Genomic DNA, 18,215 nt, shown 5'->3' on the forward strand with positions numbered 1-18,215 from the left:
ACCATGGATGTTAACAGCAGATGCGGGGCAGGGCTCAGCAAGGATGGCCGTGAGGCACTTGTGTGATCCACAGGCACTGAGAGCCAGTGTGTCTGGAGACCAATGGGGTAGAGGGGACATGGCCAAGACAACGAGAGGCCAATCTGGGGCTGTGTAGCTACCCAGTGTTGGAGGAGGGGCCTGGCCTGTAGCTGTGGGCTCTGCAGGTAGTGGGCCACTACCACCTACTCCTTCCTGAGCTGAGGCTGGGCGGGTGCTGCCCATGGCACAACGTTGTGTTTGCTGACTCTCCCTGTAGTCCATACTCTCTGCCTGCCTCACACATGGAATCCTCACACAACTGCGGTCAGAACCGAAGGGCTGCCTGCGTTTTCATGGCTCAGTGGACTGTGGCTTCGTGGTGCATTCCGTGACCAGTCTGCCACATTTTCCCTCCATGGCTCTAACTCCCGTCTGATAAGGGCCCTGTGTCTTGCAGGTGCTATCCAGCGGTGGACGACTGGTGGCCTCAAGCGGTGTGGCCTGAGGCAGGTAGATCCTGCCAGTAGAGTGGCCAGCGAAGGTTTCAGGGGACAGATGACACAGAAGGTGGACCCTTAAGGATGCCCAGGACTTAAATATTAGCTGGGGGGTCAGGGGCAGGTGTCGTCAGCAGGTGAGAGCCCAGCAGAGGCCTGGAGGAGCAGGCAGCAGGTGTGTGGCAGACAATGAGTGGCTTGGTTTACTGTTAATGGTCCCCTGAGGATGGGAAGGGCAGATCCATGACATTTTTCCAAGAAAGAAAGAGGAGAGCCAGAGTCACGGGTGCTTGTGCCAGGTATTGCGGGACGGGTTCTGATTGGGCAAGGACCAGCATCTCATGCCTCACCCCCCCACCACCCCAACTGGGGCCCATGATTAACAATGGCCTGGAGTTCATCCAGAGAGTGGGGACCTGGCCTGGTATTGCTGGGGCCCCTCCTGGCTCCTGTCCCACTGGGCCTCACCAGCAGCCTGCCTAGGGAATAATTGTTCCATCTTGACTGCTGGATAGCCTTACTGGGTGCCTTGGCTGAGCACCCACATCTACAAGGCTGGCTAGCTGGGCACTGCTGCCTTCTATAGGTCCCAGACTCAATCCTTCATAGGACACAGACCAGTTAGCATCTTGATGAGGTCAAGACCCAGGTCTTCTGAGCCCATCTGTGAGCCTCATAGTCACCCTGAGGCCCACCCTGTCCCCAGCCTGCTGCCACGACACCCAGTCATCAATGTCACACTGGGGACACCAGAACTTGGACACTAGCACCAAGGCAAGTGGGGCTCAGGAGTAGCTGGACTCTGCCTTTCTAGTCCTCAAGCATGCCAAGAGGCCTGGCACATCTGTCCTCCACCAGCTGGACTGCCATGGAGGCCCCAGAGAAGCTGAGGGTCAAGGTGAGGTGGGCATGAGGACAGCGGCCAGCATCAGAGGGGCCTGGGCTGTGGCAGCTCCTTCTCCGCTAGAAGGCGGTTGCTACTGGACCATTAAGTCTCCTGGGAAGAGGCAACATCTTCCAGCCCCAGGCCGTCCACGAGTCTGTTCAAGGGTTGCTGTCCTGGAGTGGCACTTGTCCCCAGCTCCCCCGGGCCACCCTCTCATGAGGCCTTGTTTTGCAGAGTGCTTGGCAGCGGATCCTCCCCAATGTCCTGGAGGTTGAAGACTCCACTGATTTCTTCAAGTCGGGGGCTGCATCTGTGGACGTTGTGAGGTAAGGCAAGGAGTGGAGGGTCCTGTCCAAGGTACTTGGTGCTATATCACAAATATCTGCAAAACTGAGCGGCAGGAAACAACCATTTGTTACACTCATGGATCATGTGGGCCAGGTACCCAGGAAGGGCCAGTGTGTAGGTCTCCTGAATGCACACTTGGTCCGGGGCAGCAGAAATAAATGGTTGCAGGTCTTCATGAGGATAGTATAAGGGGTGGAGTTGCATGGGGCCTCTCCAGGGAAGTTCTAGGAAGCAACTTGGGAGGAGTTGATACAGAAGAGCAGGGCCAAGTTTATGGGGAGGATTGGGGTTATGCATTATGCCAACTCATTTGTGCTGTGCATCAAAGCACCCCAAAACATTGAGATTCAAACCAACCCCATATCGTTAGCTCACAGTTCTATGGGTCGACAGTTTGTGCTGGGCTCAGCTGATTTGTGTCAGTTTCAGTTGCTGTTACCTGGGCTCACATAAGGGCAGGATCTGCCAAGTCAGCTGGGGCCTGGCTGGTCCTGTGGTGGTGGTGTGGGTTCCAGGAGGGAGAGCAGGAGCCCAGGGAGGCCTGGGCTCAGAGTTAGCACATCATGTTCATCGCATTCTGTTGGCCAAAATGAGTCATAGAACAGGTCCAGCCTCCAGGGGTGGGGAAAGAAACTCCACCTCTTACTAGTAGGTGCTGCACCTTCACATGGCCAAGGCTGTGACTGCAGGGGTGGGCATTGTGGCCAGTTTTGCAATCTACCATCCATATGAGTTGGGGCTGAGTGGGCTAAGTTGGGCCTATGCGCTTGGAAACTGTGGGCACTGTGGACCTCTAGTAAGTCAGTGTGAGGCAGTACGCAGTTTAGAATAATTGTTTTGTAAAAAATATGCCAAGAGGAAGAATGTCAGACACCTGAGAGAATGGTGTCCAGAGACCAGGCTGTGCCTTGTGTAGAGCTACTGAGCTGAGGATGCAAAGAAAGCAAAACTGCTTTTCTGTAAATAGTTAAGAGTGTATGTCCTTTTTTAAAAAAAAGATGGTGGCAAAAACACATAATACAACATCTACCCACCCTCTTAAAATTATTACTGTACATTTATTGTTAACTATGAGCACAGTGTTGGTCAGCAGATCTTTATAGCTTTTTCTAGGACAACTAAACCTTTCTACCCATTGAACAGCTCCATTTCCTTCTCCCCCTGCCCTGGCAACAGCCATTGTTTCTGCTCTGATGAGCTTGGCCACTCTAGTACTTCATACAAGTGGAATCGAGCAGCATTTGTCCTTCTGGGACTGGCTTGTTACACTTAGCATAATGTCCTCAAAATTCAGCCCTATTGTAGCACATGGCAGGATTGCCTTCTTTTTATGGCTGAATCCTATTTCATTGTGCAGATAGACCATATTATCTGCTCATCTGCTGATGGACATTTGTGTTGTTTCCACATCTTGGCTGTTGTGAATGAATATGGAAGTGCATGGGAATTTGAGATTCTGATTGCAGTTCTTTTGGACAAATACCCAGCAGTGAGATTCCTGGGTCATATGGTAGTTCTACTTTTAATTTTTTGAGGAACCTCCATATTGTTCTCCATAGAGGCTGCACTATTTTACATTCCCACCAACAGTGCACAAAGGTTCCTTTCTCCCCATATCCTTGCCAATACTTCTTTTCCTTCCTACCTTCCTTCCTCTCCCCTTTTCTTCTTTCCTTTTGAACAAGAACCATCCCAACAGTGATGAGATGGTATCTCCTTGTAGTTTTTATTTGCATTTTCTGCATGACTAGTGATGTTAAGCATCTTTTCATATACCTGTTGGTCATTTGTTTGTCTTCTTTGGAGAAATGTCTGCTCAAGCCTTGGCCCATTTGTAAATTGGATTATTTGTTTTGTTTGCTACTGAGTTGTAGGAACTCCTTACACATTTTAGGGATTCACGTCTTATCAGACATATGGTTTGCAGATGTTTTCTCGCATTCCATAGGTTGCTTTTTCACTCTGCTGATTGTTTCCTTTGCTTTGCAGAAGCTTTTTACCTTGACGCATATCACTTGTATGTTTTCGCTTTTGTTTCCAGTTCTTTTGGTGTGATATTCAATAAATCATTGCAAAGACCAATGTCATGAAGACTTTCCCCTGGGCTTTCTTCCAGTTTTACAGTTTTAAGTCCTACTTTTAAGTTTTCCATGTATTTTGAGTTGATTATTTGTCTGTATGGGGCCAGATAAGGATCTGATTTCATTCTTTTGCATGAGGACATCCAGTCTTTCCAACACTATTTGCATGCCGGGCGTGGTGGCTTATGCCTGTAATCCCAGCACTTTGGGAGGCCGAGGTGGGCAGATCACAAAGTCAAGAGATCGAGACCAGCACTCTTTGCTGAAGAGACTATCGCTTTCCCATTGTGTATCCTTGGCACCCTTGTTGAAGACTAGTTGGCCATATATGTTTAGGCTTATTTCGAGGCTATATTGTCCATTGGTCTATATATCTATGTTTATGCCAGTATCATACTACTTTGATTATTGTAGTTTTGTAGTAAATTTTGAAATCAGGAAATGTGAGTCCTCTAACTTTGTTCTTTTTCAGGGTTGTTTTAACTATTCACAGTCCCTTGATGTGCCACATGATTTTAAGATGAGTTTTGTAATTTCTGCAGAATATCACTTGGGATTTTAATAGAGTTCACATAGAAATTGTAGATAACTTTGGGTAGTATTGTCATCTTAACAATATTAAGTTCTCCAGTCCATGAGCACAGATGGCTTTCTATTTATTTAGATCTTCTGTAATTTCTTTCAGCAATGTTTTGTAGTTTCCAGTGTTCAACTCTGTTGCCTACTTGGTTAAGTTTATTCTTATTGTATTCTTTTGATACCATTGTAAATGGAATTGTTTTCTTAATTTTCTTTTGGGATTGTTCATTGCTCCTATATGAAGTTGCAACTGTTTTTTGTGTTATTTTTGTACCTGCAATTTTGCTGAATTCCCTTCTTAGCTCTAACAGTTTTTTTGGAGGTCCAGAATATTTAAGGTTTTCTTTTTCTGTTTTTTAAATAGGGTCTTGGTCTGTCACTCAGGATGGAGCAGTGGTGTGGTCATAGCCCACTGCGGCCTCAAATTCTTGGGGTCAAGTGATCCTCCTGTCTAAGCCTCCTGAGTAGCTTGGACTCCAGGCATGTACCACTACACCCAGCTAACTTAAAACAATTTTTTGTACAGACAAGGTCTTGCTATGTTGCCTAGGCTGATTTTGAACTCCTAGGCTCAAATGATCTTTCCACCTTGACCTCCCAAAGTGCTAGAATTACAGGGTGAGGCATTTAAGGCCCATTTAAGGATTTCTACATATAAAATCATGTTATCTGTGAAGAGATATGATTTAACTTCTTCCTTCACAATTTGGATTAATGTTTCTTTCTTGCCTAATTGCCCTGGCCAGAGCTTCCAGTGCAGTAGTCTCCCCTTATCTGTGGTTTTGCTTTCTGTAATTTAAGTTGCCCATGGTCAATCATGGTTGGAAACTATTAAGTGGAAAATTCCAGAAGTAAATAATTCGTATGTTTTTAAATTGCACACCACTTGATAGAACGATGAAATCTCATGCTGTCCCACTTCATCCCACCTGATATGTGAATCATCCCTTTAAGCGTGGTGTATACACTGCCCGCCCATTAGTCACTTAGCCACTGATGTTATCAGAAAACGTGTAGAATATACAGATGGTCCCCGACTTAGGATGCTTCAACTTAGGATTTTTTGACTTTACAATGATGTAAAAACGATACAAATTTAGTAAAAATTATACCTTGTTAACCCATATAAAATTCTATTTTTCATTTTCAGTATAGTATTAAATAAATTGTATGAGATATTCAAAACTTTAGTATAAAATAGGGTTTGTATTAGATGAGTTTGCCCAACTGTAGGTTAATGTAAATGTTCTGAGAACATTTAAGTTTAGCCTAGGCTAAGCTCTGATGTTCAGTATGTTAGGGATATTAAATACATTTTCCACTTAACAACAATTTCAATTTATAATGGGTTTTTGGGATGTACCCTATCATAAGTCGAGAAGCACAGTGTAGGGTTCAGCCCTTTATTTGGTTTCAGGCATTCACTGGAAGCCTTGGAACAACCCCTTGCCCCCGGCCCAAGTGTAAGGAGGGACTATTATATTATATTGAATGGAAGTGGTGAAAGCAAGCATCCTCATTTTGCTGCTGATCTCAGGGGAAAGGCTTTCAGTCACCATTGAGTATGGTAGATGTGGGTTTTTCAAATATGGCCTCTTTATAGAGAGAATGTTTCCTTCTATTCTTAGTTTGAGTGCTTTTTTAGTCAAAAAAGGATATTGAATTTTGTCAGTTTTTTTTTCTGCATTAAATGAGATGACCATGTGTTTTTCTCTTCATTCCATTAATGTGGCATGTTATACTGATTGATTTTCATAGGTGAACTATCCTTGCATTCTGAGAATTAATCCTACTTGGTCATGGTATGTAATCTTAAAATGCTGCTGAAATCAGTTTGCTAGCATTTTGTTGAGTATTTTTGCCTCAGTTTTTATAAGGGATATTGATCTGTAATTTTCTTTTGTTGTAGGTTTGTCTGGCTTTGGTGTCAGGGTAAATTCTGGACTTACGGATAGAGTTGAGGATGTATTCTCTCTTCAGTTTTTTGGAAGAGTTTGAGAAAAATTGGTATTAATTTCCCTTCAAATGTTTGGTGGAATTCACCAGTGAAACCATTCAGCCCTGGGCTTTTCTTTGCTGGAAAGATTTTGATTACTGATTCAGTTTCCTTACTAGTTACATATCTATTCAAATTTTCTGTTTCTCCATGAGTGAGTTTTGATAGATTGTGTGTTTCTGGGAATTTGTTCACTTTACCTAGTTACCATTTATCATATATTTTCTTATGATGCTTTTTATTTCTGTAAAATTGGTATGTCTCCCTTTGATTTCTGATTCTAGTTATTTGATCCTTCACTTTATTGGTCAGTCCAGCTAAAGGTTTGTTAATTTTGTTGATATTTTCAGGAAATCAAAATTTAATTTTGTTGATTTTCTGTATTGTTTTTCTTGTCTCTTATTTCATTTATCTCTGTTCTAACCTTAATTATTCCTTCCTTCTACTAGTTTTGAGTTTAGATTACTGTTCAATCTAGTTCTTTAAGGTGTACATCTTAGGTAACTGATTTAAGGTCTTTATTCTTTTCTAATGCATATATTTACAACTGTAAACATCTTTCTTAGCACTACTTTTCCTATGTCTTAAAAGTTTTGAAATGTTGTCTTTTTATTTTCCTTTGACTAAAAGCATTTTCTAGTTTCTCTTGTGTTTTCTTCTTTAACCCATTAGTTGTTTAAGAGTGTGCTAGTTCATTTTCATATATTTGTGGATTTTCCAGTTTTCCTTCTGTTAATGATTTCTAGTCTCATTCCATTTTGATTAGGAAAGGTACTTTGTAAGATTTCAATATTTTTACATATATTAAGACTTATTGTATAGCCTAAAAAGTGGTTTATCCTGAAGACTGTTCCATGTGCCCTTGAGAAGAATGTATGTTCTGCTCTTCTTGAACAGTGTTTTGTATATGTCTGATTGGTTTGTGGTGTTCAGGTGTCTTATTCTTGAATATATTATTGAAAGTTGGGCATCTAAGTATCTAACTACTATTGTAGAAAAGTTAATTTTTGCTTCACATATTTTGGGGCAGTGTTAGGTGTGTATGAATTTATAATTGTTATATCCTCTTGCAGCATCAAACCTTGTTAACAATATAATGTCTTTCTTTGTCTCTTGTAAACTTGTTAGATTTAAAGTCTATTTTATGTTACTATTTGCATGGAATGTTTTCTCCATCCTTTTACTTCCAGCTCTTTTGTATCCTTTTATCTAAGTGATTCTCTTGTAGCATATGTATGGATATTGGGTTTTATTCAGTCATCCAATTTGTGCCTTCTCATATTTAAACTTTAAAATAGATTAAACTGGAGAGTTTAATCCATTTACATTTAACTTGCTTACTAATAAATAAAGATTTATTTCTGCCATTTGTTTTCTGCATGTCTTATTTTTTTTGTCCTCAGTTTCTGTATACTGTCCTTTTTTGTATTTGGGAATTTTTTTGTAGTGTATGACTTTGATTCCCATCTTTAATTGTATGTTTTTTAGTTATTTCAGGGTTGTTACTTGGGGATTATAATTAACATGTTAAATTCATAACAAGGTAGTTTGAATAATATCAACCCAGCTTCAATAGTATAAAAACATTCTCATTCTATACATCTCTTTTCCTTCCCCTTTATAGTATTACTGTCACAATGTACATTTTTATACATTGTATACCCATTAATATATATTGAAAATTATGGTTTTGTTCAGTTGCCTATTCTTATATAGGAAAAAAAGAGAAGTTACAAACCACATTAAAAATACAAGTATAGAGAAACTGAGGAACAAAAAAATAAGACATGCAAAAAACAAGTGGCAGAAATAAATAAAAAGAGAAAGACTCTTTTCAGCACTTCTTCAAGGGCAGGTCTACTGCTAATGAATTTCTTCAGCCTTTGTTTCTATGGTAATATCTTAATTTCTCTTTCATTCTTGAAAGATAGTTTTGATGGATATAGAATTCTTGGTTGCCATTTTCCCCCAGAACTTTTAATATGTTATCCAACTGCTTTCTGTCCTTTAAGGTGTTTTAGTGGAAGTCAGCTTTTAATCTTATCAAAGATCCCTTGGATATAACAAGCCACTTCTCTCTTGCTACTGTCCAAATTATTTCTCTGTCTCTGGGTTTCAACAGGTTGGGTATAATGTGCCTTGGTGTTGGTCTCTTTGAGTGTATCTGCTTGGACTTCATCGAAGGTCTTAGATGTGAATATCCATTTCTTTCCTCATGTTTGGGAACTTTGGGGCCATTATTTCTCCAAATAAATCTTTTTTCTGCCTTTTTCTCTTTTTTCTCTCTGGAGTTCCTATGAGTATGTCATTATGTTTCATGGTATCCTACAAATCCTACAGGCTCTTTTCATTTTTCTTCATTCTTTTTGCTTTCTGCTTCTCAGACTGAATAATTTCAACTTTGCTCATCTTTCTTTCAGCCTGCTCAAAACTACTGTCGAATCCCTTTAGTGAGTTTTTTGTTTGTTTCAGTTATTGGACTTGCCAGCTCAAGAATTTGTGTTTGACTTCTTATTATAGTTTTGGTCACTTTATTGATATTCTCATTTTGTTCACACATCATTTTCTTGATTTCCTTTAGTTTTCTTCATAATTTTATTTAGTTCACTGAAAATATTTAAGGCATTTGACATAATGTCTTTGACCAGTAATTCCAATATCTAATCTTCCTCAGGAATACCTTCTTTGAAATTATTTTCTGTTCCTGTGAATGGGCTCTTCTTTCCTATTTCTTCATATGTTTTGTAGATATTTCTTGGTCATAACTGGACATTTTGAATGTTATGTTGTGGCAATTCTGGAAATATATTTCTCTCACTTATTAAGGATTATTAATCTTCCTTGTTGAGGGCTGGAGCCATCTGTTTGTGACTTTTCCAAATCATTTTTGCAAGGTGTGTTCCATGTTGTGTGTTGTCATTGAATTTTCTGTTCCATTGTTCCTGTAGTCAGCCAGTGACCTGACAAAGATTTCCATAAATGTCTGGCTACCAAAGTGGAGAGAAAATATTGCCTTTCAAAATCTCCTGGAAGCTACTTCAGCCTGCGAGGGTTGAAACAGTGACTGCCAGCCTTTATGATAGCCCCTCTGCAATCAAAAGGAATATCCATGCTCAGGACACAGTACTGGTGGTTAGAGGACAAGGTCCCTATTGCTCACCTTGGCTTCAATAAGCTGTGTCTGGAATATGACCCAGCCTTGCTTAAGCTTTCTGTAGCAGAGGTGGGAGGTGGCGGGTGCCAACCAGTAGCTTATGAGAGGCTGAAATTCACTGAAAATAATCGACATTTGCCAGCTTCTTCACCAGTCTTTCTCCTTGGTGCTGAAAGCATTTGACTAGACCCCAGATCTCCAACGTATTTGATTTATATGAATTCCATAGTTATTTAGGTAAGGGGATGCATTTTCAGAGCTTCCTGTTCTGCTGTCTGCTGTCTAGACATAGGCTTTTATTTCTTTTGGATAAATACTTAAGAGTGAAATGGGAAGTATGTTTAATTCTTTATAAACTGCTAAACTGCTTTGCAAAGTGGTAGTACCATTTACATCCCCACCAGCAGCGTGTGCGAGCTCTAGTTGCTCAGTGTACTACATCTTTCCCAGTAGTGGGAATGGTCAGGCTTTTACTTTAGACATTCTAATAAATATGCAGCTACATTTCACTATGCTTTCAATTTGCATTTCCCCAGTGGCTAATGATGTTGAGCATCTTGTCATATTGTTATTTGCCATCCATATTTCTCCTTTGGAGAGGCATCTGTTCAATCTTTTGCTCATTTTTAATTAGGCTGTTTGCTTTCTTACTATTGAGTTTTGAGGGTTTTTTATATATTCTGAATGCAAGTTCTTTATCAGATAATGTGATTTGGAAATGTTTTCTTCCAATTTGTGGTTTGTATTTTTATTCTTTTAACAGAGTTTTTTGGAGATTATTTATTAATCTACTAATTACTATTATAAGGTGGGTTGTCATATTTACTCCTCACAAAATAACAGAGGAGCTATCATTACTTCTGTTTTACAGGTGAAGAAATTAGGGTTAGAAGAGTTAGTCAATTTGCCCCAGGTCACAAATTAGAAAATGATGGAGCGAGAATTTGGACCCAGGGCCATCTGAGTCCACAGCCTGGGCCCTTTCCCCCACTTCTGGGCTTATGGCTAGCCCCCATTGCTGGGATGGGCCTCTTGGGGTGTTTGGTGCCACTGCTGCTGCTGCTGGCAATGCAGGCCTGCCAATCCCCTCCTGTGTCCCCATCTTTCCATCTCCTTCCTCCAGGCTGGTGGAGGAAGTGAAGGAGCTGTGTGATGGCCTGGAGTTAGAAAATGAAGATGTGTACATGGCATCCACCTTTGGAGACTTCATCCAGCTGTTAGTGAGGAAGCTGCGAGGGGACGATGAGGAGGGCGAGTACAGCATTGACTACGTGAGTGCTGGGCCCTCCCTGTAGCAGGCCCTGCAGACCCCTCTGGCAGCTGCATCTGTGACTACCTAAGACAAGGGAAGAAACCTGGGCATTCAGAATGCCAGGGCCTCGGGAGCCCACCCTTCCATTTCTCATGCTCTCCCTGCACCTGGGATAGCCTGGGGACATTGGTACAGAGAGGCAGGCTTATCAGAGGTTGCTGTCTGATGCTCAGGACATGGGCCAAACCCTGAGTCCCAAGGCCTGTGATCAGGATACTAAGAAGAGACTTCTAGTTCCCAGTAAGGAAACAAATTATCCTACGTATTCAACTTATGTGTATGATAAGTAATTGAAAATCTATTTTTTAAAGATTATTAAGAAATCTTCCCCGAGCTATCTTGATAGACTGTCAACTCCCATAGGAATGGACTTTGGCGTAGTTTGTTTGGCTGGTAGATTGGAACAAAAGTGGGTGAAGAAAGCACAGGGGACCAAGGTGGACCCCGGAGTGTCCTTGGGATTGAGGACAAACAACTGACGAACATATTTCAGGAGGAGGCTACCCCCAGAAGTGCCTGCATTCAGAGAGGAATTGCCAATCCACAGGGACATGAGTGGTGGGTGGTGGCATGTCTGGTGGCTACCAAGGGCCTCACTACTCTCAGGCATTTCCTCTGTGCTGAGAGTCCTCTTGGCTCTGCCCTGAGGAAGCTGAGGAGCCAGCCCAAGGCTGCACAGGGAGTAGGTGGAAGCGCTGGGCTCCTGCCAGGCAGCCTGACTGTGGAGCCTGTCCATCTCTCAGCTGCTGCCCACAAGCAGCTCGGCATCCCCAGGAGGCCCCTGGGAAGTGTGTCTGTGTGTGGCTGTGTAGCTGTCTGTGTGTGCCTCCTGTACCCTGTGTGGGTTTTTGCTTGTCACTGGGTCCTTCCTTTCAGGTGGAAATGGCGGTGAACAAGCGCACCCTCCACATGCCCCACCAGCTTTTCATCGGGGGAGCGTTCATTGATGCTGAGGGCGCCAAGACCTTTGAGACCATCAATCCCACCGACGGAAGTGTGAGTGCAGGCCCAGTGCCCCTTTCCCACATTCCCCAGCCTTACCATCCTTCCTTCCCTACCCCTACTGGCCTCTGGGGGTCCTGACCCTGAGGGCCTCTGCTTGGACATGTGCCTTTGAGAGGGATGGAAAAGGATACCAGTTCGTTTCCAGCCCACCCTATTGGAGTGGTGCCGAGAGGAGGTGCAGGGTGGTGGCAGGAGGCAGGAGGGCTCTGAAGGGTCTTGCACCTGCTTCAGAGACTGGAAACAGGGTTCCTCCTCCCTGATAGGAAGAAATGGGGCCATTGCCACACCTCCACACTTCATCAGTAGCCCCAGCATGGGACTCGCCTTGCCTAATACTTGAACCGTCCAACACTGGGGCATTCATCCTTGAGTTGAATCCCATGTTTGCCACTTTCTCTTGACTGTGACCTTGGGGCATTCATGCCTATGGTAGATACACAGATGGGCATGTCTGAAATGTGGGTCTCGAAGCAGAGCTCGCTCTTGTGGCTGTACATTGATATTTTTCTATCCTGTCCATCCTGTAGGATCTGCTGAATCCTTGCAGAATACAGAGAGTTATACTCAAAATGAATCATTTGAGGGAGTTAAAGACTGATCTGCAAAGGGACAGGCAGTGGGTAGGGACACAGATTGATCAGTGCCGTGCCCTTGGGATGGAGCATCAGGAGGGGCTAAGGATGGGACCTTGGCAGAAGGGGCGAGGCTGTCTGTGGGGGCAGACAGGAGAAGCTGGCTTTGCCCTCTCACCCCAGGATTCCACTGTCTCCCCTCGGCACACCCAGCAGGCAGAAGGTGAGGGAGCCTGCATGGGTGGCACACTAGGGGCAGAAATGGGGTGGGGGCCCCGGGGTTTAGACACACAAACAGCCTTCTCCCAGGAAGACCTGTCTTCTCTTCCTGTGTAGGCCCTCCCAGGGCTATCCTTTGGCCATGCTTCCCCTCCATGCCTGCCTATGTGGCCAGAGGAAGCATGGCCAAAGCACAAGAGGAAGCCTAGGAGGAAGCTGGGGAAGTGGGCAGGGGATCTGCATGCAGCTGGCCAAGGGAGAACTGGTCACGGCTCTGCTTTTGCTACAGGTCATCTGCCAGGTATCCCTGCCCCAAGTCACTGATGTCGACAAGGCAGTGGCCGCAGCCAAGGATGCCTTTGAGAATGGACTGTGGGGGAAGATCAGCGCACGGGACCGGGGCCGGCTGCTGTACAGGTGGGAGCGCAGCATGCACCTGCCAGCCACTGCCACCATCAACTTGGGTGGGGCCGGGGGGTGCTTTTGCAAAGACCTCTTTACCTGCCAGGAGGAGGTGGGTCCTGGGGACGCCATGGGACCAAGGCCATCAGATGGACCAGGCTGGGGCTCCTTGCCTGAGACTCAGAAAAGGTTTCTCAGAGGAAGGGACACGAGAAACACGAAGTGTTTCAGCAGAGTGGCCTCAGGGGAGGTGCCTGGTGGAGGTGAGGATGTACAGAAGCCAAGGGCTGCTTCTGAAGTAGGCGCAGGCTGGGCCTCCCAGGCAGACACAGCACTGCCCTCGCCAGCCTGAGCCGAAGGAGACTCAGCTCCTGCACGCAGAAGACAGCAAGGGCCTGGTCTCTGCTTGCTCAGCCTGGCTCTGGCTGCTGGAATCCATAGGTCTCACATTTTCTTTCTTTCTTTTTTTTTTTTTTTTTTAATTTTAAGTCAGGGAAGAAGGGACCTTCTCTCCTTAATTCCAGTTCATATGTCTTAGGCAAGGACTTGTGATGATGACTTTAGCTTATGACTGTAGAGTGACAGGGAGGCCCAGAAGAGAGGTGCTGCACCCCTGGAACCACAGGGCCTTAGGGGAAGGAGCAGTCACCCTCACAGAGGTGAGATGGTGTTCCCGAAAGAAGGGAGGGTACGGGCAGATGAACCCAGAGCACAGGTGTCTCAGGGGCTGGCTCTTTCACTGGGTCCTGGGAAGCTCTAGAGTTGTGAAGCCTGGTTATGGCAAGGTCCCAGTGAGGCTCCTCACCTGGCAGGAGAGACCCTGCCTTGGCCTTGTGGTCAGAATGGCTCTGTTTCTATTATACTCCCGAGGCCAGAAAAGCCAGGGCAGTCCAGCAGCAGGAAATGAGAGAGAGGGGCCTCCATGGTTTGCAAAACCAAATGGAGATTAGGATTGGGGCAGGGAGGGCTGTGGGAGCTGGCATGCCCAGCCTTTCATAGGTTCCTGTCCCCTTTGCAAGCCCCTCAATTCTGGAAAGGCACTGGCCATGCCCAGGAGTCCCTAGAGCTCCTGGAAGTCAGGGAGAGCTGTGAAACAGGCATGCCAGGTGGAGGGAGAGCCTCTGGCCTGGGCCCTGCATACCTTTGGTAGACTATGTGGCCGACAGCATATGTGGGGTTCCTCCCTTGGCCTCTGCTGCCAGCTGGTGGCTTGTATCATAACAGCTCCTACTTACCCACAATGACAGTGGGGGAGGCACCCTAGCAGCTGTAAGTGGACTAGTTCCTGTCCTGTACAAGCTCTCATGCCCCTTGGAGACCTGGTAGTGCCCATTGCTGGTTCTGCCTCAGCTCATCATGACAGAGGCTGGGTCTAGATGTCCTGGAGGGGGCAGAACAGGATTTCCCAGATAAATGGCCACAGAGCACCGTGTCAGGGTGGTGGGACCACCATGGGTGTTAGAGAACAAGAAAGGCACTGCAGGAATCAGACATTACACAGTTGTGGAAGCTGGGAAGAAGGACCAGAGGGAGATTTAAAGAAGGTTCCTAGGCAGTCCCATGAACTCCTGGTGAACAGGATAGAACCTCCAGGGAGCAGAAGCAGCGGTATCCAGCTGCCCAGTAGAGCTACAAAGAGGAGCCTACTCTTTGTAGGAAAGACCATGGGGAGCTGCTGGCTCTGCCCAGATATGACTGTGGTCCACGGTTGAGGATCTGGCAGTGGTCCAGGCTGCTGATGGTCAGTAGGGCCGGCTGAGCCCACTCACACCCCTGCATCTGCCCTTCAGAGGGAGATGGCAGCAGCTTCACTTCTCCTGCACTGCTACCCTGGCACCCAGGGACTGGGCTCTGGGGAGCACGGGTGCCAGGGTGTCGATTCAGCAGCCTACCTGAATTGACAATAGAATAGTCCCACAAGGCAGCCTCTCAGAGCTTCCCGAATAGTGCACTCGGGTGATGGCTACTTTAGAAAGTATGTCCTGGAAACTGGACTGATGACACAGCCATGTCACACACAGGTGGCACTGTCTAGGAATAGGGGGGATTCAGGGATTGGGGCTGATGAAGGAAAAGGATGTGAACACAGGAGGCATGGCACACCACAAGCTTTAGTGGGCTGCAGTTGGGCAGGGTTGCAGGAGAGGGGCGTGAGACTGTCCCGAGGCTGCTGTGTGGGCTCCCACGTCCAGGTGGCAACACACAGTGACCGTTAGCCTCTGGGTCTGAGGGCTCCCAAGGGCGGTAGCAGCTGGTGCCTTATCACCGCAAGGCCCTGTTTCATCAACGGGCAACAGCTGCCGGTTGAGGTTCTGCTACCGGCCACAAGGTGGTATTTTCACTATTTGTTGTACACAATCGGTTTTTCTCAGAAACTGATTTACACGTGGGCTCTGCTTGCCCAGGGTGGCCTTGCCCAGTCAGTTTCATGCAACAAACCTGAGCTGAGTGCTTCCTGTGTGCCCAGAGCTGTGCTGGAGCTGGGTGCTGCGGAGAGCAGGGAAACAGACGGTGCCCTGCCCCCTGCAGCTTGGGCAGGCATATCGTGATGAAATTATCATCTGTGTGAATGTCTATTGTGAAACCGTAGTGGTGGGCGGGGAGGAGTGAAGAAAGGCAGAGGAGGCTATCAGAGGACATGACAGGGAGCTCTGATCACTCAGGGTGCGGGTGGGAATTTCGGTCTGAAAGAAGTACAGAAGGCCGAGAGGAGAGACAGGAGTGTGGAAAGAGGGCCAAAACGTGCAACACAGCCCCCAAAAGCTCCAAGGCAGGAGGCCCGAGTGACCTGAGCACCTGGAAAAGGCTGATGTGAGGAGGAGGAGGAGGGAGGCAGAGGAGCTGGGGTCGCACAGCCCCAGAATGAAGTGGAAACAGGGCCGGGGACTGGTCGGCCAGGCACGGAGTTGCATCCTGAGTGGCATGGACCCACCATGGGTCCTGGGGGTATAGGCAGGTGAAGACTGGAGCAGGCCTGGGGTGCATGTGGGCCTCATGGTGCCTGTGTGCAGAGAGGAGCAGTGTGGGAAACAACTGCAGACTTTGGTCCCACAGTTGCCTCTGGGCCTGAGCCAAGCTGCCTGTCTGCAAGGCTGAGTTTGCTCTGGGCCTGTGGGCTCCACTTTCCCTGGCCACCTTCCCCCTAGGGAATGAGAGGGGCACCCTGGTAACTCCCAGGCTTCTCATAGCTGCACATCCATCAGAATCAAGGGAGGGCAACCCGGCCTTGGCATGCTCAGACTGGAGCCAGTCTGTGTAAACGCACCAGCCCACGCGTCGTTCCCTAGTCAGCCCTCTTGTGAAGGGTGAGGATATGGCCACCTCTCCACCTCTGGAGACTCCTCAGGAGCATGTCCCCACTACTCTGGACTGAACTGTTGGTGCTGGAAAGACAGATGGGCTTTCTCCTGGTTCAAGCTTTCCAAAGACAGGAAAAGCAGGCCTCTTGGGCGGTGACCCCTTTGCTGTCTGTGGCAAGTGGGTGAATGCCTCAGCAGGATAATTTCAGGGAAACTGGATAAAGTAGTGGATCCACAGATACTTCAGGAAGGAAGGGAGGGAAGAGCAAGGAAAGGAGAGAGGGACAGAGGGTGTCAGCCTCACAACCATCTGGTGGAGCAAACGGTGCCAGCCCATTGCATGAAACGGAGGTCCGCACATCTGAGAGTGGCAGACCTAGGGTGAATGGCAGTCCCCTGCCTTCTTTAAGAAGGGCCTCATGAGGACAGATGAGGCTGTGCCAGGCCCGAGCCCACTTACCGCCTCCCCTCCCCCTGGCCAGGTTGGCAGATCTCATGGAGCAGCACCAGGAGGAGCTGGCCACCATCGAGGCCCTGGATGCGGGTGCCGTCTACACACTGGCCCTGAAGACCCATGTGGGGATGTCCATCCAGACCTTCCGTTACTTTGCTGGCTGGTGCGACAAGATCCAGGTGGGTCCCAGGCTCCCGCCCAGTGTGAGCACACAGACTGGCCCAGCTGCTTAGGGGACTCCAAGGGCAGCACAGTAGTCTGCCTGCTGCACAGTAAATGACCACAACTGGGTGGCTTGGAACAACACCCGTTTATTAGCTTGTGGTTCTGCAGGTGGGAAGTCCCGGCAGGCTGGGGACCTTCCATGCCGAGGTCTCAAGAGGCCAAAGCTAAGGCATTGGCCGGACTGGGCCTTACCTGGATGCCCTGGGGCAGAACTTGCATCCAGGTGAGTTCTGGTGTTGACAGAGTTCAGTTCCATGTGGTTGCAGGGCTGAGGGCACAGGTCCTTCCTGGCTGCAGGTCCCTGCTCAAGATGCTCTGTCTCCCAGCAGCAGCAGGTCACTCTCAGGCTTGGGATCCCTGTGACACTCTCTTCTGCCTGTTTTCTAGGGACTCCTGCAGTTATTCTGGGTTTGTGGGCACCATACCCCCACCCTAAGGTCAACAGGGACAGTCAACACCATCACAGGAGGGAGTGCTCACCGTATCTTCAGGCCCTTACCATCAGTTGTGGAACCTGGGGGCCATTTGTGGAGGCTCCCAGGGGAGACCCATCTTTGCAGGGCTCATGGCATCTCTGCCAGATCTGGGCTTCATGGTTCCTTCTCTCCACCAGGACATGACAGCAAGGAGGGAGGTGGGCTGCCTGGTGCCCACCCCCACTCTGCTGCCATGTAGCAGCTGGCCCCAGGCCTGGGCCTCCTACACATGCTCAACTGCTTAGAGCTGAGGGGAGGGGGTGGGCACCCGGCCCCGCCCCCACACTTATCTTTTCTTGCTCAAGTGTCAAAGCTAAAGGCCTTGCTGGTACCAGGACCAGCTTCCTGCCCAAGGGCTCTGCCTGCCAGGCTCAGGGTGGAGCAAACTTCTTGTCCCTCTGGCTGACCCCCCCATCTCTCAAGCCTCAGGTCACACCAAAGTTGGTGGCTTTGACTTCCTCCCAGAGCCCCTGGTAGAGACTAGCTGCCCAGGGGAAGAGGGGTGTGGACCCTGGGCCTCTGAGTGACTGCCCCTGTGCCTCTTCCAGGGCTCCACCATCCCCATCAACCAAGCCAGACCCAACCGCAACCTGACCTTGACCAGGAAGGAGCCTGTTGGGTGAGTCCCTGCCCAGGGTGAGGTGTAGCCTCGCAGTGCTTTCCATGCAGTACGTGGGACTGCAGCACAG

General features: G+C 47.4%; 1 protein-coding gene across 5 annotated transcripts in view; it reads left to right on the top strand.

The window, feature by feature from the left end:
- ALDH1L1 (aldehyde dehydrogenase 1 family member L1) overlaps window positions 1–18,215 on the top strand; it is a 105,383-nt gene that overhangs the window by 59,767 nt on the left and 27,401 nt on the right. For all 5 annotated transcript variants that reach the window (XM_078351880.1, XM_035273944.3, XM_078351879.1 and 2 more), the window contains 6 exons: window positions 1,639–1,730; window positions 10,686–10,833; window positions 11,751–11,870; window positions 12,960–13,087; window positions 16,854–17,004; window positions 18,075–18,145. In XM_078351880.1, coding sequence (XP_078208006.1) covers window positions 1,639–1,730; window positions 10,686–10,833; window positions 11,751–11,870; window positions 12,960–13,087; window positions 16,854–17,004; window positions 18,075–18,145 — 710 coding nt within the window. The remainder of the gene's footprint in view (window positions 1–1,638; window positions 1,731–10,685; window positions 10,834–11,750; window positions 11,871–12,959; window positions 13,088–16,853; window positions 17,005–18,074; window positions 18,146–18,215) is intronic.

This window comes from Callithrix jacchus, chromosome 15, assembly GCF_049354715.1.
Source record: "Callithrix jacchus isolate 240 chromosome 15, calJac240_pri, whole genome shotgun sequence".
Lineage (NCBI taxonomy): Eukaryota > Metazoa > Chordata > Mammalia > Primates > Cebidae > Callithrix > Callithrix jacchus.